General features: G+C 35.1%; 3 protein-coding genes across 4 annotated transcripts; 1 reads left to right on the top strand and 2 right to left on the bottom strand.

Annotated features, from left to right (window-relative positions):
* Positions 1-2,207: 2,207 nt before the first annotated feature.
* On the bottom strand, positions 2,208-5,788 carry LOC121809118. The gene is made up of 6 exons (XM_042209664.1): positions 5,668-5,788; positions 5,183-5,298; positions 4,844-5,102; positions 3,973-4,117; positions 3,823-3,885; positions 2,208-2,825 (listed from the first exon to the last, which is right to left on the bottom strand). Exons 2-5 carry the CDS (start codon positions 5,258-5,260, stop codon positions 3,867-3,869), a joined length of 501 nt encoding a protein of 166 aa, XP_042065598.1. The 5' UTR covers positions 5,261-5,298; positions 5,668-5,788; the 3' UTR covers positions 2,208-2,825; positions 3,823-3,866.
* Positions 5,789-7,815: 2,027 nt separating this feature from the next.
* LOC121809104 (3-hydroxyisobutyryl-CoA hydrolase-like protein 1, mitochondrial) lies at positions 7,816-13,241 on the top strand. 2 transcript variants are annotated; one of them, XM_042209656.1, is made up of 14 exons: positions 7,816-7,974; positions 8,135-8,215; positions 8,596-8,664; positions 8,824-8,887; positions 9,905-9,984; positions 10,372-10,455; positions 10,940-11,024; positions 11,621-11,706; positions 11,819-11,940; positions 12,152-12,212; positions 12,476-12,574; positions 12,665-12,766; positions 12,846-12,887; positions 12,981-13,241. In XM_042209656.1, exons 2-14 carry the CDS (start codon positions 8,207-8,209, stop codon positions 13,125-13,127), a joined length of 1,050 nt encoding a protein of 349 aa, XP_042065590.1. In that variant the 5' UTR covers positions 7,816-7,974; positions 8,135-8,206; the 3' UTR covers positions 13,128-13,241. The 2 variants fall into 2 exon arrangements, with proteins under 2 accessions (XP_042065590.1, XP_042065585.1); XM_042209651.1 differs by having other exon boundaries at positions 7,823-8,051.
* On the bottom strand, positions 13,171-19,178 carry LOC121809096 (elongation factor G-2, mitochondrial-like). Its single transcript, XM_042209646.1, has 20 exons — positions 18,738-19,178; positions 18,400-18,621; positions 18,108-18,229; positions 17,879-18,029; positions 17,599-17,670; positions 16,699-16,794; positions 16,524-16,612; positions 16,353-16,419; positions 16,167-16,205; positions 15,728-15,788; positions 15,456-15,565; positions 15,276-15,350; positions 15,094-15,162; positions 14,901-15,022; positions 14,588-14,713; positions 14,188-14,308; positions 13,930-14,030; positions 13,779-13,839; positions 13,581-13,634; positions 13,171-13,497 (listed from the first exon to the last, which is right to left on the bottom strand). The coding sequence occupies exons 1-20, from the start codon at positions 19,143-19,145 to the stop codon at positions 13,393-13,395; spliced, it is 2,271 nt and encodes a 756-aa protein (XP_042065580.1). The 5' UTR covers positions 19,146-19,178; the 3' UTR covers positions 13,171-13,392.
* Positions 19,179-19,853: the final 675 nt, after the last annotated feature.

Raw genomic sequence — 19,853 nt, 5'->3', positions numbered from 1 at the left:
ATATTTTAAAACATTATGTACCTTTCCATTCCTCTTTTCTTTGTACTTCACTAAGTTGTGTTCCTGTTGTTATAGTGTTGTCGGACTCTTGATCACTATTCTTTGATCTGAGGCCATTCACAATATTGGATGATAGGCCGGACCACTGCATGGTCCAGGCTATCGTCCACTATTACAGCTCCTCGCCCTAGACACCCGCCTCCACCAAGGTCACTCCCGAAGGTCGGCCGTTCGGTCGTCCGAGCTATCGTCTACTATTGAGGGCGCCCGAACGATGAATAAAATACTGATGTGACAGAAAAAAAATGGAAAAAGGGCAGATGTATAGTCCGCTACCACTTTAATTTATCAAAAAAAGCTTTCCCACACGGATGCCACATTTTTAAATTGGATTAATGGTCTTTGAATATGTTAACTATATTTAAATTTTGGTTTTCACTTTATTCTATTTTTAGGAAAAGAATAGATGAATTTCATTTTATTTTAAATTTCACTTACTAGTAACATAAAATTTTGACTTCGATGAGCAATCCTATCGTGGAAAAATTTTCGATATTATTGCTTTGTAATAAAGATTATGTATTTAGATAAGTTCATGAATCTTTCGTAAATAGTCTAGTACATACAATACTAATTTAACTTAATAAATTACTGGACTATCTAACTAATAATAAGAGCTAGTAGAGCCTTAATGGTGTAGCATTCAATATTTATCTATTCAAACATTTTATATTATTATATTTTTCGTCTAACTAAGTTAGAGTCGTTTTCCTTTTTGTAATGTCTCAACTAAATTGAGTCATTTTTTTTATTAAAAACAAAACATCCAATTACTATTACTTTATTTCATTACCTACTTCACTCTCTTTTTATCTTTCCTACTTTTTTTTACCTTCATACTTTTCAACAAAATTTCTTAATCTCCGTCCCAAAAGTTTTGACTGAATTTAGTTGAAATGGAAGGAGTACTTTTTTAAGAAAATATATTTATAATGTTAAAGAAATACTCTCTTATTAAATAAGATGCTGTGAAGGTGAAAGGTAAAAGAGGTGATCTAATATTAAAGCACTAAGAAATAGCAAAAGGTAAGATGGGTGCAGGCATTACTATTTGTTGAAAATGAACATTCACAGGTGAAAACAAAAGATACAACAAACCATAAGAGTTGTGATGAATTTGTCAGTTGAAAGCAACATGTTGCACATGTTGATAGTCCTACTTATTAGTTTTTGGCACAATCATGTTGAGGGGGGCTTCCCCAATAATTACCCTATTTTTTCTTCTCTTCACACAACATCAAAATATTTATTACGATTAAACTATGCTCACATGCAATTCCTATGAAAAGTCAATTTCAATTCACTGCCAAATTTTCATTTTCTGGGAAAAAAGTATTAATACCCAACAAAAAAAGTTATATTGCTCCATCAAAAATTATTATCATACACTCCCTTTGATTTATTTTGTTAGATTGAAGTCGTTGTCCTAATTCTGGCTTGAGTTATTGCAATTGAATCATAGCACATAAAATGTGCAATAAAAAGTTGAGCTTTTCGGTGACAAAATTTACTGCCGAAGATCATGTAGGGCAATGTTGTAAAAAAATATATATTGTGTTTTGAATTTAAATTGAGTCTAACCAAGAACATTCATTCCACTATTCAAGAACTTGATTGAAAATGACCTATTTAAACACTTTGTTGATGAAATTCAAGATTGTCCATTTTTGAATTTAGAGGATAGCTAACTAGGAAAAGCAACAAAAGTATTTATGTTCATATTTCCATCTTAGATGTTTTATAAAATAAGATTGATCATCTATAGCATCTACTATATATTCATTCTTTTCTTATTTTCCGACTTTTCATTATTATTTTAAATAACAGTTCTCTCAGGATGTCTAAAATGTGAGAATCTCAGGATGCACTATTTTATTTTATTTTCACAACTCTATAATTGACTTGGCTAAATTATAGGTTTATTATGTGTATAAATTTTATATACATAAGATATTTCATAATTTCTTAATTTATTGTAGTATTATAAAATCAATTTTTAAGCTTGCTACAGTCAATAAATACTCAAACCTTCCAAAACCCGCATAAACAAAATCAATAAATATTCAACTCCTGCCAGATAAAATGACATTTAGATTACTTGCTACCCAATAAATCATAGTACTAGTAGTATTAATGTAGACTCGTGGTTAGCAACAACTAATTTTTATCTCTGCCCTGTCAACATCTCTCAACTCTAATCATCGAAGTAATGACAGCGATAATACATGGAAACAATACACTGATTTTTGATAATAAAATCAAAACAACCAAAAATTAAAAAAAAAAAAATTAATTTTTTTCCCTAGACAAAATTTAAGACTTCCACTCAAAACCGGTTCGCATCATTGAATGGACAATATAGAGCCAAGGAGTGGCTTGACGACGAAATTCCTTAACGTTGTTATCAGCACCATGCGATGTTTATGTTTCAAAAACATAATACAAATGTAACTGCACAAACCAAACTTTCTTGGGTCCCAGAAGCATGCCTGCTCCTCCATTTCCTTGAAATCATGTGCATACTTTTTCCCTATGAAACCTTTATCGTAACATGTCAATTCAAAGAGGTGCGTCGGTGTAACGGCTCCAGCAGCAGTAAGGTATATGACACTAGCACCTCTCCTTTAAGCGACAATTTTGGGCTTGATTCAAGAAAAGTGACTTGTTAGTTGTTAGTTGCCTCTCATACTCAACGGGAAGCTTCTCTAGTCACTGTCTTTCGCGCTCTAGCATGTTTTTGGCCATCTTCGTGCAGAATTTTACACCTGTAATTGAAAGAAACAATTCAGTAGCGTTTATTTTCCAAATCAAAGGCTTCATCACGCATGCAGAAAAGCAATTACTATAGCAGAGATAAAAGGAGGTATTGGTTTCTAAAGTAAAGATTGCTGGGAGAGTGGTTAAAATGCTAAGGAGACCACAGACCGTCACAAAAAGTAGTGAAAAGCTTCAAAGAAAATAATTAGTGACACTGACAGAAACAAAAATCAGTGAATGTTTCATAATTTGATGGAACATTAAGCTACGTTTCCATAAAGCCAACATCCATTGTACTGTAGAAATTTCTCCTGCGTTGCGACAGTCAATAATGGAGAATATAAGAGAAGATATTATTGAGCTCTAGGGAAGCTTATTGTAATAGGCAAGATTGGAAATGGACCGCAAATGTATCTTTCAATTGATAAGATGGAAGTATTTATCAATTCCCTTCTCATTTGATTGGTATAGGGACATAAGTGCAAGGACAAGAAAGGTATGAACACATAAAATTCATTCCATCCTAATCACTGACACAGGATTCCCAATAGCACAATGTAGAAGATGACTACAACAATGAACTTACTGGTCTCGCCTGGTTAGAATAACATGAAACAGACTAGAGTGCATATTTTGTTCTTTTTATTTATATGCTGATATATAAAAAAGAACGAGATGAGGAGTGGTTTAAGACTTTACCAGCAGAAAAACAAAGTGAAAGAGTGGAGTACCAACAATGACCAAGTAAACATTCTCATACAATCACAGAGTGCCCATGGAAAATTAAAATTTCAATATTAAACTAATTCTAAACAAGGGGACATGGAATTTATTTACAGAAAAGTTTACAAAAATCAATATGTGCACTATGACTGACATTTTTTTATTAGCTTAGCTAAATCACAAAAGTGGACTGCTTTTAGCATCTCCCATTTTCCAAGGTGGCCTTAGTGGTAAAAAGCAGAAATGAAAGAAAACACATAGATTATTATTGTGTTAACATACCCTATGAAAAATAACTCCCCATCCATCACAACTGCATCAGGTTGTCAATCATCCTCCTCAATCCTGAATTGAAGTAATATATGAATGTAATTTCTTTGACATAAAAGGGAGACCTGAGATATTTAGATTCTTCAAGAAGTTAACTATTACTTTGGTTTGTCAGTTAAGGCCACCAGAGATTTTAGCACTCCAGGACCTATCCTGTCAGAAAGGGCACCTTTTTCTGAAAGAATTAGAGATTGCTCTTTCACGTAGCTCTGGAGCTTTTTGGAATCAAAATCAAGGCGTGCTTGATCTACAATAAGCATATATAAGAACCCCACAGTAAAAAGAGACTGCAGTATTATTTGACAAGAGAGGAGAAGAAGCTTTAAAGTGCATCCAACCCCATCAAATTAGGTCAGAGTAATAAATTGTCAAGCATAGCATGTTTCAAGATAGCAACGTTCCAAGATACATAAACGCTCAAGGTAGCATGCTAATAACAGTATGTTAGACCTTGGTATACAGTTATGTAGCTCCAGAGTGAAAGAGAAATGCTGCAGAGGCGTCTAATAACACTTACATGACAATGATGAAAGGTTAATCTGTGTCCAGTAATTTATAACTGTACCTCTATTGATATTCAGAATAGAATATCACATCCCATTACCTTCTGGCCTTGTTGACATTAGGGGATTTTATAATATCCACAACCATATTCATCCAGTAATCTCATACAGAAGAGATTAATGATTCCTATTGATTACTTACCCTCTGCTATATGAAATGATACATGCCTGTAGTAATGACACCATTAAACCATATTACAACTTAAATACCAATATGAAACAGTTGCAATAAACCATCATTCCTATATTGCGAACTAACATAGATATATTACCTAACTTAAATCACCCATCAACAAAAAAGAAAACTTGAATTTCCAGGGCAGGTATTCTTGTAGAATCCTCCAACCAGTAATTTGATGGATAAGTAATGCAGATAACTTTTTATTCTTTCCAAACAAAGAAACAGCTACCTTCTTCCAAAATGGTATGAGCAGCATGAAACGGTATAGTTGCAAAGGTGTCAGTTCCAGGGAACATAAGCAATGTGCTCTCCCTCGCATTATGATGACCACATGTTGCACAAACCTCATTCACCAATGGCCTTGGATCAATATCCTTCATTAGAGATTCGAAAGGTGAAGGAACACTGGTTTTTGTAGTTTTAGCTCTCTTCCTTAGTGCTGTTAAAGCCTCCCTGTTCCCATTCCTCATTCTATCAATATCGACCAACTGCAATCACAAACACTAACTAGTACGTCAAATCTGAAAATCATGATTTCAGATTGCACAACAGCATCAATTCAATTTACCTCATGGCGTCCCAATAAGAGTTTTTCAGCTTCAATCTCAACCTCAATGAATTGATCCAGGAATTTATTTTCGTCCATTATGCCCCAATTCAAGTAATTGCTTGAGGGGTAATATCCTAGACATGATGAATTTGAAAAGGTTAATCAAAAACATAAGATCCTGATCGGGCCAGGCCAAGTGGTCAATCCTTGAAGGTTCATTTTCGAATATGAAAAACAAAAGCAGTTTAATTTTTTATCCAAACCGCGCTCTGTATTTCCATGCCCAACAAGCAAACTTAAGTGATGTAAACTGTTTTCCGATTACAAAGGCATCAACGAAATCCAAAAGTTAACAATCTAGCCTCTTCAGGTAACTATACGATCTAAACAATAAATTGATGAATAATTAAGTGAATTCAAATTGAAATTTTTCTCAACGAAATTTGTTGAACAGGCAGTTATCAAACTGAAATTGTTCATTTCTGGATATATATAAACCGCACCTGTAATTGATTTGAACGGCTGCTTTGGCCTTTTTATGCGGCGGAAGACGAGCCGCCTGAGGGTTGTTATCGGCGGCGGTGACTTCTCTAGAGGTAAGTGGTTACTTACAATTTCTACCTAGAAAATAAGTGGGCTTTACGATTCTTGATATGATTTCGGCTTATAGGCCCACGTATTTTGTCTTGGGCCGAACCCACATATGGAAAATAAAGCAAGAATTAAAAACGATTTCTTCGATTTAATTATTTGTACTTTTATTTAAAGAAAATGTACAAAAAGGATTGGTTCTAAATGAAATCAAGTATATTAACGTGTAATCGATTAAAATCATTTTACGTTGTAATTTATAAATTATAATCACTTTTTTTTTATTATGGTCATAAAATGTGAAACAATGTTTTTATTTTAATTTGGTCAATGTAAATTAGGGGTAATTCAAATTATATAAGTATTCAATTGATGATGTGTTATAAAATTTGATTTCGGATTGAAGATTTTAGAAAATTAAGTAGAAAAATTATTCAAGTTCAACATAAGATATTGAATGATGGTGTTTATCCATTTAGCCAAGTTGTCGAAGAAATCATCTTTCTTTGTCATCGACACTATCCATTTATTTAGTTCTTCATTTTAATTTTTTAGATGCAATCGAATTATGCCATAATCAAGCTGTAATTATATTTATAGCGCCGCACTAGTTGCAAACAAAAAATAGATCCAAATTTAATTAAACCGATATATGTTAAGTTATTGCTAGAAAAAATAGATCCAAAATTAATTAAAAGATTTTAATTAAGTTTTAAAGCTAGAAAATAGCCCTCGTCCATTTTTTATTCCGTAGAGCAAACATTAATTATTGTCATAATTTGCAAGCGGTGTTTATTTATTTTCTTGTTTCTTAATATAGGTTCCATTTCAAAATTGAGACTATAACATGTTTAGCATCTTATCTATATTTACCGCCTTTTGTAATTTAATGTACTGATTTTATATGATACAGTAATAAAAAATTACAAATTTACAATCATAAATCATCTATTCTCTTAATACACCTAATTTGACTGTTGAAAATACTTATTCAAAATGCAGAGAATAGCTACCCAACACGTTTGTTTTATTTAGAGTATTTAAAAAATTGGAGGAAGTATTTGATGGTATTCATGAATACTAGTAATATTTTACAATTTTGTACATTATAATTAATGCTTGAACAAGTCATGTCATCTACTTCTAATATTTATAGATTCAGGCCTATAAAATATTAGGAACGTTTTTGGTGTAATTAGTTTAATTCTATTAAAAAAATTAATACTACAGGCAATATAATTTTTTAAATGCATTTTAGTACAAATATTTGATCAAGTAATGTCATCTACTTCTAATGTTTATAGAGTCAGGCCTATAAAATATTAGGAACGTTTTTGGTGTAACTAGTTTAATTCTATTAATAAAGTGAGTATAGTTTTTTGTAAATGCATTTAAAGGAGTAATACCATAGCCGAAAAATTATAAATTTTGATTTATCTCACAATTTTAAAATTTATTTAGAAAAAATAATGATTTTATAAATAGATCAGCATTGTTTGTTATAATATAATTAATTTCACGCGTGACAAATTAAATAGGAGTATTATTTTTCTAAAATTACAGAATAAAGTAAAATTTAATTACTTAGTGAAAAAAGTACGTAAAATTTAATTACTACCCCCTCCGTCTGCTATTACAAGTCTCATTTATCAATTTATGGGCTGCATTGGTTTTAAGAAAAAGTGGGTGAAAAAAAGTTAGTGGAATAGAGATCCACTTGTATATACTCCCTTCGTCCCATTAAATATGCAACATTTGAGAATCGGCACAGGTTTTTATGTAGTGTTTTGTGAGTTAATGAAGAGATAGTAAAGTAAGAGAAATGAAAAAGTAGAGATAGAGATGTTTCTATTTTAGGAACGTTTACAAACTAAAAAGGAAAACGTTTTATTTCTAATGGGACAGAGTGAGTATTAGTTTTAAATGAAATGAGAGTGGAAAGAGTTAGTAGAAGACGGAACTCCTATTTGCGAACGGGCTAAAATTAAAAAATGAGACTCATATTCCTATTCGGGAGTAGTACTTACTTAGCAGCTTGGATCAGCTTAGTTAGGATTTAGGCCATTACTATAAAAAAGGGTGGCATTATGAATAAGTAGGAAATGCGAAGAAGAGTGAAATTGAAATTGGAAGGAAACTCGAAATCGAAGGCTGTGAAATTCGACTGGAAATCATGCGATTGTGTAAATATGCATTGATTCGCCGGTGGATGTTGCCAGGTGAGAAGCTCAGTTATGGCTCCAGACGCTTTACTTCTCTCTCCACCAATCCTCTCATTCATGATTCTGATAATTTAGTCAGTTCTCTCTCTCTCTCTCACTCTCTGGCCATGTGTGTTTTGTGAAAACGAACCGGTTTGATTGATGGATTGATGGTCAGGTACTTGTTGAGGGCAAAGCGAGTTCTAGAACAGCAATTCTCAACAGACCCGCAGCTCTCAATGCTCTTAACATGTCTATAGTAAGTCTGATTTCACTCTTACTTTTCTGCTGTGTTTTCGATTAATTTAATCTTATCGTTTATTTAGTAGACTACTCCACTAGTATATTTGTAAATCACCAAATTCTGGCTGTCTAAATTCATTTTCATAGTATATACTAGTGCTATAACTCAACACGAATCTCCTCCTGAAATTGGAGATAGTTGATGCTTGATTAGATATTGCTTTATTCTATCGAGAAATAGCTCACCTGAAATGATTATTTAGATATAGTAGTAGTACTTGGAATGCTTCCATCTCCAGTAGGATCAAGTAAACTTAGTTTTCTGATTTATTATTTTTGTGTTAGTTCTAGCCCCAAAAGTATGTAGCTTTGATATATTATAGTTATACAATGCAGGTTGGCAGGCTTCAGGAGTTGTATAAAAATTGGGAAGAAGACCCCGCGGTGTGTTTTGTTGCTGTAAAGGTATTCTTCGCCCCTGCTCAAAAGAAATACTTGAGAAATAGAAAAACAATAGGAACCAAAATGTATCTGTTGCCCCAGTCATATATTTCTACAAATACAATAGTTGTAGTTTTATGTTTCTTTCCATACAAGAGCTCATATATGGTTTGAATTTTAAAGGGTGGAGGGAGGGCTTTTTCTGCTGGTGGAGATATTGTTGCTCTTTATAATCTTTTACAAAAAGGTACTGTCTTTATATTTCTTTTGCCTTCATTCCCTCCTCTCCATCTCTATGTAATGATTTTTCTATAGACAACCCACCAGCCAAAAAAGACTTCCACGTGATATGCATGCATAAATACTATTATAGGCCTTTGTAGGATTAGTATATCAAAGCATATAGTTGTGTTAATGTAGGAACTTATATTGTTCTGCAGACAGAGAGAAAAATTTAAGGGACCGGAATTATATAATCTGGAGAACGTTGTGCCTTTACTGTTGAAATTAACTAGCAGCATTATGACATGGTATTCAGTATATATCTCTTATGTAAATAGAGTAGTCTCTTATGGAGTATTACGTATTAGTAAAATCTTGAAGAGTTCCACAACTTTTATTTGAATTGAATGATTTATTTTAATATAGTAGCCGATTCATAAGATTGAAAATATTCAATTTAAAATGCTCATGAGCTAAGTTGACTTATCATCCAGTGATAACATGCAGAAGTATACTATGTATGCCATTTACTCATAAAACATTGTTCTTACTCTATGTATACTCATTTGATCTATATCTTATGTGACTATGATCAATAATAAAATAAGCAACAATCATACTAGCTGTCATGTCAAATTTTTTGTTGATACAAGGATTGCACCATTCATGTCGTTCGTTTCTCACTCGAAGCTATAATGAACAATGAGTAACTAACTACGCACAAGGTGTTGCTAGTATATGTTCCTTATGCATGCGTCCAGGGAGTACATGATTTTCTTTTTCTGATAAGTTTCAATTGTATGTATATGCTTTGCGTTGCAGAACATACACACCTAAATATCTTCATGTTGTCCATGATTAACTTTTGGCTGATGCCATACCTTTTTTTTTAAAATTACTAGTATTTCACAGTAGCATGACCTTAATCAATTACTTCTACCTAAAAGACTAGAAACGCTGCATATCTTCACTGCCATATTGTTTTTTCTTAATCCTTTCTCTTTTGTGAAAATAATTATATGTTTTGTTTTTATTCGTGCAGGAAACTTAGAAGAATGCAAACAATTCTTTTGGTCTATATATAGGTTTATATACTTTCTTGGTACTTATATGAAGCCACATGTGAGTCTCGAGCGACAAGCTTCTATTTCTTTTTAACCGGTCATTTTATTCAACATAGTTACTGCCAAATCATTCTGGATCCTTTTATTAGAGATGGCCATTTAGTTTGTTTTGAGTTATGCACTTGCTGTCAAATGGATTTGATTTCTTATCTTGTAGTAGTATATAAGACTCTATCCCTTGATGCAGCATGCTCTTAGATTTCCTGTACTTCCTTCCTTTAGGTACCTTTTGAAATAATTTGTAGCATGGTTTGGTGTCCTTCTTCTTTCTTCTTTTGGATTGGTTACATATTTTAGACTGGACAATAGCTTCTCAGATGATGCAATTATTATGACTTAATATAAATTTCTTCAAATAACTTGAAAGACTTTGTACTTCTTTCAGGTGGCTCTATTGAATGGGATCACAATGGGTGGAGGCGCCGGAGTTTCCATCCCTGGCACATTTCGGCTTGCAGCTGATAAAACTGTATGATATAGATATAGATATGCATATTGAATTGTGTCTTTAATTTATTATTATCACTCTTTCAATAAATTTTGCAGATCTGTTATAGGTCCACTCATTTTATTGTGTTTATTCAGTTATGAAGTTGAAATATATTGCTATATATGATCGTCCAGTGTCATGTAATTGCATATTTGGTGTCCTACTAATGTTTTTTTAAGAAGACAAGATATGCTGTAAAATCAACATGTAAAGCACCTTCTCGAAATAAATAAAATGAAATAAACATGTAAAGCATGATTTTGAAGAAGACAAGTGAGAAATGGTAGCATTTTAGTTACTGCTTGCACAAATGTCTTTATTATGTCCATGTTGTACTGGGGAAATGCGTTTTCTACTTAGATTTTTTTAGGATGCTAAAATTTCTGATTATTAATGCTAGTAACTTTTCTTTATCTTTTTGTTAACCTGAAACTTGAGCTAGACTTATTTCGGAATCCTCCAGATATTTGCCACACCGGAGACATTAATTGGTTTCCACCCAGATGCAGGGGCTTCCTTTTACCTCTCTCATCTTCCTGGCTACATGGGTAATTATGTTTTGATTATTCACATATCCCACTTCATATAGATGGTTTAACCTTTGATCCTGTATAGATTCTTATATAAAGTTAGCTCGATTATAACCCATACTTGCACTATTACCAGTCAAATCTAACGTATTTGTTGTATGGCTCTTTAATAACTGTATGCTTCTAATGAACTTTTTATCTACAGCACATGCATACAACCAAATCACAACATTTTTTTGACTTTTACGGTTGAAGCACTGTATATGTACTTGCAATAGACTTGTTTCTGCTGCAATACATAATGAGATATCATTTAAATATAGGTTCACTTTTCTTCTCAAGTTAATTTTTCACAGTTCATTGTTTTTTATTTTCTTTATCCTATCCTTTATTCATCAAGAATTGTCATTTGTGTAACCCATCCTTTATTATTTGTTCTGAGATATCGGCATACTTTGATCCTTTGACTTCATCTGTTCTTCTTGTAATGCAATTTTGTCTAGATACAAACTTAATCATGGAAATTGTTATGCTTGTCCCTGGAGCCATTAGCTTTCACCCTCTATAACTGGTGTAGCAGCTAATTAAGCCTCAATGCCTGTTATTTGTTCCAGGTGAGTACCTTGCATTGACAGGGGAGAAGCTGAATGGAGCAGAAATGCTGTCATGCGGGCTTGCTACTCACTTTTCACCAATTGAGGTCCTTCCTACTAACAATTAAATTACTTAGGATACATGTTTGGTTTTCTGACCTGATGCACTGCTTCATTTTGCAATTTTATCGTATAATTTCTCATCCACAATCCCTGCAGAAGCTTCCTTTGGTCGAAAACTATCTAGGAAAGTTGGTCACTGATGATCCCTCTGTCATTGAAATTTCTTTAGCAAAACACGGAGTTACAGTCCATCCAAATCAGAATAGTGTAGTACACAGGTAACTCTCCTGTCTCGTCGATAAATTTTATAAACTATTGCAGAATAAGTTTCAAAATCTTTGAATGTCCTTGCTGCTGTATGCGAATGTTACACTCGTAGACAGTGATTGGTACAATTCTCCTCCAATTTAGAATCCTTCAATTTTTAATTTCTCACCGGTGGTAATGAATGCTGATTATTTTGTCTGATAATATTATCCGGTTGGTCAGGATTGATGTACTAGACAAATGTTTCAGCCACGACACAGTTGAGGAAATTATTGAAAGTTTGGTAAGATTTGTAGTAATCACTATGCATTTCTATGAACCCCGGAGAGACCATATATGATAACAAAACTATACTGTATAACAAAAGATTTTAGCGATGTCGTCTCTCATGGGATCAATGAAGTCAATAATACCAAAGCTTCATTTTCTCCATGATACAATATCTTATGGGAAAAGAGCAAATCTTTAGAAGCATTTGAAAGGTCTTTTCCAGTTTGATCATGCAAGAATGCACTGTATGATAGTCTGAGCTATGAAGTTTCCTAGGAAATGGAAGCTGCTAAGACAAATGACACATGGTGTGTCTCAACTTTGAAGAAGCTGAAAGAAGCTGCGCCATTGAGCTTGAAGGTTTCATTAAAATCAGTAAGCCCATTTATGATCTACAACTCGAAACAGGTTGTTTCAGAGATATATTTACACTTCCCTGCTAATTTGCCTTGATTCCTGTTCCAGATACTAGAAGGTAGATTTCAGACTTTCGATCAGTGCCTTGCTCGTGAGTACAGAATGTCTTTACAAGGAATCTCTGGTCAGATAAGTGGTTATTTTCGTGAGGTATGCATGACACTTTCCAGCGACCCGATCTACTTGTTTCATCATGAGATATTGAGATCGCCATTGCTTTTCCTTTTAGGGTGTTCGGGCAAAGGTGGTTGAAAAAGATTTCAGCCCCAAGGTAAACTGAATTTTACAGATAAATCCCACGTCCGATTTCCCCCTTCGTCTGCATTCTTTTAATCGTTAATATTTGCAATGTAAATAAATGCAGTGGGATCCTCCAACCTTGGAACATGTATCTCAAGACATGGTTGATCAATACTTCACTCCTCTCTCTGCATTTGAGCCTGAACTGGACCTTCCCATAATGCAGCGTGAAGGAATTGTTTCTGCTACCGGCAATCCTTGTACACCATAAAATAGTCCATATATCATCAGAAAAATAATGACACGGATAATAGTGGCATTTAAATATACTGATTGCATTATTGTTTTGAGGCTTATAATACATCAGAATGTCATTATTTGTGTGCAAACATTTCTATATCACACTCAAAATTTCTGAATAAATGAACGAAGACTAATTTTGTCCTCAGTAAAGGTTTAATATCATCCTAACTACACGAAAAATGGCACAAATGACTTGCATCATGTCCTCGGATAACTGTCGAATGCTTTGAGGCCTATTCACCGGATTTTGTGGCCTTGTGAGTATTAACCAGTTGCGCTTGAACATCCTGTGAGACTTGTGAATGTTCCAAGTATTCCATGGTGAATTCACCTTTTCCCTGCAAGATAACAAAATTAATTGTGTCATAACAAAATTAAACCACTAGTTTAAATTCTTAGAGCAAACGATCAACTGCATTACCTGAGTCATTGAACGAAGGGATGTCGAATAACCAAACATATTGTTGAGAGGTACCTGACATTGAGATAATACGCAATTATAAAACAAATTCTCAAACAATGCATAAGTGTGTAGCTTGGATATCCCGTTTAACAGGAGGAATATATGTTCAGACGGATGAGTAGACGAAACGAACAGCAAATAACATGTGGTACATACATGTGCAGTTAGTACACAATCATCTCCTTCCTGGTCATTCCCTACAATCAAGCCTTTTCTCCTGTGTATCATAAATAGTTTTTGTAAGCTGGAGTTTGCTTTCCTAGTATATAGCCTTTCAACTAAATCAAAATCAGTAAGGAACACTAACTTGTTGATATCACCGGTGACAGTGCCCTGGAACTCTGAAGGGAATTTTAATTCTACCAACATCACAGGCTCCATTATAACAGGTTTTGCAGTTGTATAGCACTATATCATAAAATAAAAAAGAAAACAGAGATCATCAATTGAACACGAGAATCATCCGAAACAGGAAAGGCCTGGGACCCTGATGAAAGAGGCTTTGGCGACGAATAAACATGAGAAGAAACAAATAAATTGTTGCTTCAGCTTCATAGAGATAAACCTGTCTGAAGGCGTATATCGATGCCATCTTAAATGCAAGTTCACTTGAATCCACGGTATGGGCAGCCCCATCGGTCAAAACTATGCGAATATTTTCAACAGGATGGCCGATAAGGGAACCCCTGCACATGCAAGCATAATCAGATATTACGGATTCAGAGAATAAGATAAGGGTTTATGTTCATGGATAGACTATAGTCTAGGTGGTGTTAACAGTCAATCCAAAACAACTAATCAGCAAAGCTAGCAGACCAATGTTTATTTAACAGTCTTCTACTTCTGACATATGATCATTTGCTAGCTAGCCTATTGTGCCCTGCTGCTATCTCCATACAGAATAATGATGGCTACTCACAACTTTGGGAAATTGAGTAATATAGAGAAGGAAATTCGATACATACGAGTTCACAGCTTCCTTGAAACCTTTTTCTATTGCTGGGACAAAATTTGGAGGTATTGCTTGTCCAACAAGACTGTTCTCAAACTCAAACTTAGTTCCCGAGCCTGGTGGTAGTGGTTCCATATAACTGTCAATAAAAAGAAAAAGATGTGAGGTGGAGAATAAGAAAGAAAACAAGGTAACAGCAGTTCCTAGTCCATACAACTTTGTAAAAAAAATTGTAACTGGTGGGGACTGGGACCTTGTAATACTGCAAAATACAGTGCAGAGGAAATAAATAAATCTCAGCAACAGAGGGCCAGGTTGAGACTTACCCAATAACTCTTCCATATTGACCTTGTCCTCCACTCTGCTTCTTATGCAAATAATCAAACTCAGCACGCTGAGTAATTGTCTCTCTGAAATTGACACGAGGCTTCCCGACAGTCGCTTCAACCTTAACATTGCCAGGGTCAGATACATTTGGTTATGTGCTAAACTTTACACAACCAACCAAAAAAACAATACCTTATACTCCCTCCGCATGCGCTCAACATAGATGTCCAAATGAAGTTCACCCATTCCAGAGATAATTGTCTGCTCAGAAAACCATAGTAATCAAAACACAGAATCTATTTCTTTCGTATACAATAAAACATCAATGATACGAAGGGGGAAAAATAGGGTCGGCTAATGAAAGAAAGTTGTACCTGACCACTCTCAGCATCTAAACCAACACGGAAAGTTGGATCCTCTCTCTGGAAGCGATTCAAAGCTTTTGAAAACTGCACATCAAAGATGCTTTAGTCAACAATGAGAAGTGAAAACATCTAGGCACACAATCATCTAAATAAAGCTGAAAACAAGATAAAATCTGTGTATTAACTCACATTCCCTCCCGAATCTTTAGAAACTGCTGATATTGCTAAAGACATAACTGGCTCAGGCACACTCATAGAGGTCATGGTATATCTGACTGAACCATCAGTAAATGTATCCCCTAGCAAGAGCACATTATCGAAGTTAATTAGCAATAGATTGTGCAATAGAGTTAATAAGATTTAGGGTAAAGTGGTAAAGTATACGAATTATTTACGGGACCATTTAAACTAAAAGCAAAGAGGAAAAGGGTCTCTATGGATAAGTAATCAAGTATTAGTACCTGAAGCACAATCTACACCAAATACAGCAACAATTTGTCCTGCATGCGCTTGTTGAATATCCTGTAAAATGAAAGGGTAATGAATAAAAGAATTAGAAAAGATTTCAAGAGGAGAAATCAATATCATGAATATCTTTTGAAAGTACGACATGTAAGCAGTAGCAATATGCCATCACATAGGAATAAAATTATGAAATGATTATTAAGTGCATTTTTAAAACAAAGAATACATAGGATCCACCATCCCTAACATTTTAAAAAAAATTCTCCTAATCCAAAGATACAATTCCAGTATCTAACAAAATCTGAAATGCAATGACTATCAATCAACTGCACTCTTATTTTGTAGATGAGAGACCCGTTCATTGTTCCAAGAAATGCAGAAATCTCATTCACCACAATGAAACACCCAAGCTGCACCATAGAATCACTAACTAACCTCCATTTCATTTGAATGCATCCGCACCAAGCGAGGAACCTATTGCAATGTCCAATGCAGGATCAGATTATAGCATCCAAAAATAAATATTTACTTCATAATCATAGAGATACAGGTTGATGGTTAAGTTGAGGGGGTGGGGGGAATTTCACAAAACATACCGCATACCATTTTAAATTAGCCTACCTTGATTTTCTTCCCTGTGTTTACATTAACTATAAAATCACCCTTCTTTATGACACCTTCATAGATTCTGCATCAAGAAAAAAGTCCGGAGGCATAATAGTAATTGGGTTGACAGAGGAATGTTCCTCTAAAATGAAGAACCCAAAAACATATGGACTTGGAAAGTAATACCTTAAATATGTCAACTGGCCAAATCGCCCTTCTTCCAGCTTGAAAGCTAAGGCAACAAGAGGACCAGCAGGGCTTCCTGTCAAGGTAACCTACAACAATGGAAAGTGTAGGCTCAGTTGTTGAATTCATAGCCTGTAGTTTACAATATAAAGATTGAACAAAAAAAAAGAAGCACCTTTTCTTCATTCTTAGATTGATCGAGAGCCTGGTTAGTAACTTCAATCGGACAAGGCAAATAGCTAAGTACACCATCAAGAAGTGGTTGAACACCCTGAAACGTGATGTTACCAAAGAATAATGGAATTACATATTAAGAAAAACGACGGGTAAATAAAGGTCTGCATAGAGAGTTAACAAATTTTCCGTCAAGGAATAGCCTTTCTCAGTCATGTGAAAGGAGGGTATTGCATACAAGATAAATTAAGGCTGTGAATAGTTTCAAATCAGGCCAAGTACAAAAAAAGTTATATAGTAGTATGTTATACTAGAGCAACTCTTTTTTGCCTAGGCCCGATCCTTAAACTAGCTCTAATGGGGTTGAGTACACAAACTATACTTCTATTTATAAGAGTAAGCTTCACTTCACAAATTTTCCTGCCTGATTAGAATTTTCCACTTTCAGGTTGAATGATGGAAGCACTTACCTTTTGATAGCTTTTAGGCAATAAGCATACGTGACCTACGTCTTAACTTAACACTTGTCAATAACCATTGTTAGACCTAACAGTACATATTAGTCAAATAATTGATGCATTGGACGAATATGGCAGTAACTCCAATTTATATATACTCATATTTTTTGCACCAAATTAGGATAATTATATAGATATAGTCCACATTATTTCTACTTGAATCCACCTCACGGGCCAAGAGGATCATCGTAGCATTTTCAGAGCACAGGTGAAGAGGTTAAAGCTAATCTTCTACTCGTAATGACAATCTTGTACAGAGGGAATATGCACACGCAACACATCAACGGAAAACACTACTCATCCCCTAGAGTAACAGAAGAAAAGCTTGACAGCAAAGACACTGACACTTGTAATTCAATAATGCTTAAGATTAATGGACTCACCTTGTTCTTGAAAGCACTACCCATGAACACTGGCACAAATTTTCGTGCTATGGTAGCTCTTCGGATTGCTCCCTATGTAATAAAAACATTTGTTAAAACATAGTAACACTTTGTCTCGATCTTTGTCTCCAGCTTGCTCAAGTTTTAATACAGAAAATTTTGAATACAGAAGCACAAAAATAACTCTAACACCAGAAAATGGCTTTAGAGATCAGAAATGCTCCCAGAACTGAAAAAGGAAGTAAAATTAAGATCTGTTACAAATTCTGAAAAAATAAACCTCGAGTTCAGCAGCCGATATAGGTTCATCACTAAGAAATGCCTCAGCAAGCTGGTCATCAACCTCTGAGACTAATTCAACCAATTCATGTCGTTTTTCTAGAGCAAGCTCATTGAGATTAGCAGGAATATCTTCAGTCACAATTTTCTCACTACAAAAGAATAAAAAAATATTCAATAATGTCGACGGAAGCACACTATATGCATCAACCACAAGCTAGCAAACATACCCACTGGAACCATGAAAGTAGTTAGCTTTCATATTGACCAAGTCAATTAGACCCTTGAAGTCATCCTCCAGACCAATTGGCATCTGCACAGCAGCGCTGTGGTGTCGAAGTTTGGCCCGTGCCTGTATATAGAAAGAACGAACGAACGAATCAGCTCATGGCTGACATAATGTTTTCTACAATAAAATTCTCTTCAGGTTATTTACTTGGTGCTACTCAATAAGCAAAGCTAATCAACCGAAGTTTAAGGTGGTCTTGAATTCCCAGATATGAGATTTAGAAATTTCCAAACCTGATTGAGCACTTTCCATGGATCAGCCCCCATACGGTCAAGCTTGTTGATAAAAGCAACTCTAGGAACCTCATATCTTCTCATTTGCCTATCAACTGTAATCGACTGACTCTGAACACCACCAACGCTACACAAGACGAGAACAGCGCCATCGAGTACACGTAAAGCTCTCTCAACTTCAATAGTGAAATCAACGTGACCTGGTGTGTCAATTATGTTAACCTGAAAAGCAAACAAATTGGTCATCAAAATTTCTCGAGATCCCTTCATAAGGGAATATAATCCACATTGAAATCATTTTACACCAACAAGTGAACTTAATTTGAATCAGAAGAGACCTGATAATCCTTCCAGGTACAATAGGTAGCAGCGGATTGAATAGTAATCCCTTTCTCTCTCTCCAAATCCATCGAATCCATTTTCGCCCCAACTCCATCCTTCCCCCGCACCTCGTGAATCTCGTGGATCCGACCCGTATAATACAGCACTCGCTCGGTCAGCGTCGTTTTACCTGAATCGATGTGAGCAGAAATACCGATGTTGCGGAGCTTCTGCAGAGACTCTTTCCACCATACTTCCTTCTCCTCCCTCAAGCGTGCGGCGGCGGCGCTGCCGGCGGAGAAATAGCGCAAATGGAAATTCCCAGCCAAGGCGGCTCTGGAGGTATGCGGCGACGCGCCAACGGAAGGCGGGTAGAGGGAGTATAGTAGGCGCGTCGTATAGGATCGGGCCGACAGAGCTGCCATTTTCGTTTGAGGGTTTAGGGGAAAAACCCTGCGCACTCTCACGACGATGAGTAGTTAATCTTTGTCAGGGACCTTTTCGTCATTTCAAAGTGTAATATTTTTCGTATTTGTATCCATAATAATAAGTCCCTACTCCCTGATCCAATTATGGAGTATATTTTGTCTCAGATAAATCATACTCCGGCTAATATAATCTCATATTGAATTATTCAATATCACATAAGTAACTTCTGAGAAGTTAGAGCATCCACAAAGCAGACCATGCGCTCGTCCGTCCGTTCGTCCGTGCCAGCAGCGCGGCACCGCTGTTCGTCGTTGCGCTCTTGCCGTTGGCACGGCGCTGCTCGATGCATCGAGCACGTCCGTGCTAGCGAACAGCGTACGTGGCAGCGTGTGATTGACCAACGACATATTCGTTGGAAAATCATTTTTTATTTTTTTTAAAAAATCGAAAATAATACCCAAAAAAAAATTTCAATCCCAAAAAAATGGCCTTTTTTGCCCATTTTTTGTATTTTTTGTTTTTTTTTTCCTCAAAATCATCTATAAATACACACATTCATCATCCATTTTTCACATCAAATCATTTCTCATTCATATTTTTCATACAACTTATCTACACCTTCATCTCTCACTCAAAACCTCAAATGAATTTCACTCATCTCATTGCGGAAGCGGAGCGCGAGTAACAAGAATACTACGAACAAT

The sequence above is a fragment of the Salvia splendens genome, chromosome 1 (assembly GCF_004379255.2).
Source record: "Salvia splendens isolate huo1 chromosome 1, SspV2, whole genome shotgun sequence".
NCBI classification, from domain to species: domain Eukaryota; kingdom Viridiplantae; phylum Streptophyta; class Magnoliopsida; order Lamiales; family Lamiaceae; genus Salvia; species Salvia splendens.
The sequence above is the reverse complement of the archived record's forward strand: the minus strand, read 5'-3'. Positions and strand labels throughout refer to the sequence as shown.

Coding starts and splice junctions, on each gene's coding strand:
- LOC121809118 (XM_042209664.1), bottom strand. CDS start 5,260: ATGGACGAAAATAAATTCCTGGATCAATTCATTGAGGTTGAGATTGAA. Junction 5,103..5,182: donor TCTTATTGGGACGCCATGAG/GTAAATTGAATT, acceptor TTGTGATTGCAG/TTGGTCGATATTGATAGAAT. Junction 4,118..4,843: donor TCATACCATTTTGGAAGAAG/GTAGCTGTTTCT, acceptor TGCTTATTGTAG/ATCAAGCACGCCTTGATTTT.
- LOC121809096 (XM_042209646.1), bottom strand. CDS start 19,145: ATGGCAGCTCTGTCGGCCCGATCCTATACGACGCGCCTACTATACTCC. Junction 16,795..17,598: donor GTAGTGCTTTCAAGAACAAG/GTGAGTCCATTA, acceptor ATCACGTTTCAG/GGTGTTCAACCACTTCTTGA. Junction 15,023..15,093: donor GCATGCGGAGGGAGTATAAG/GTATTGTTTTTT, acceptor GGCAATGTTAAG/GTTGAAGCGACTGTCGGGAA.
- LOC121809104 (XM_042209651.1), top strand. CDS start 7,929: ATGCGATTGTGTAAATATGCATTGATTCGCCGGTGGATGTTGCCAGGT. Junction 8,665..8,823: donor TGTGTTTTGTTGCTGTAAAG/GTATTCTTCGCC, acceptor TGAATTTTAAAG/GGTGGAGGGAGGGCTTTTTC. Junction 12,213..12,475: donor AGGAAATTATTGAAAGTTTG/GTAAGATTTGTA, acceptor GAAGTTTCCTAG/GAAATGGAAGCTGCTAAGAC.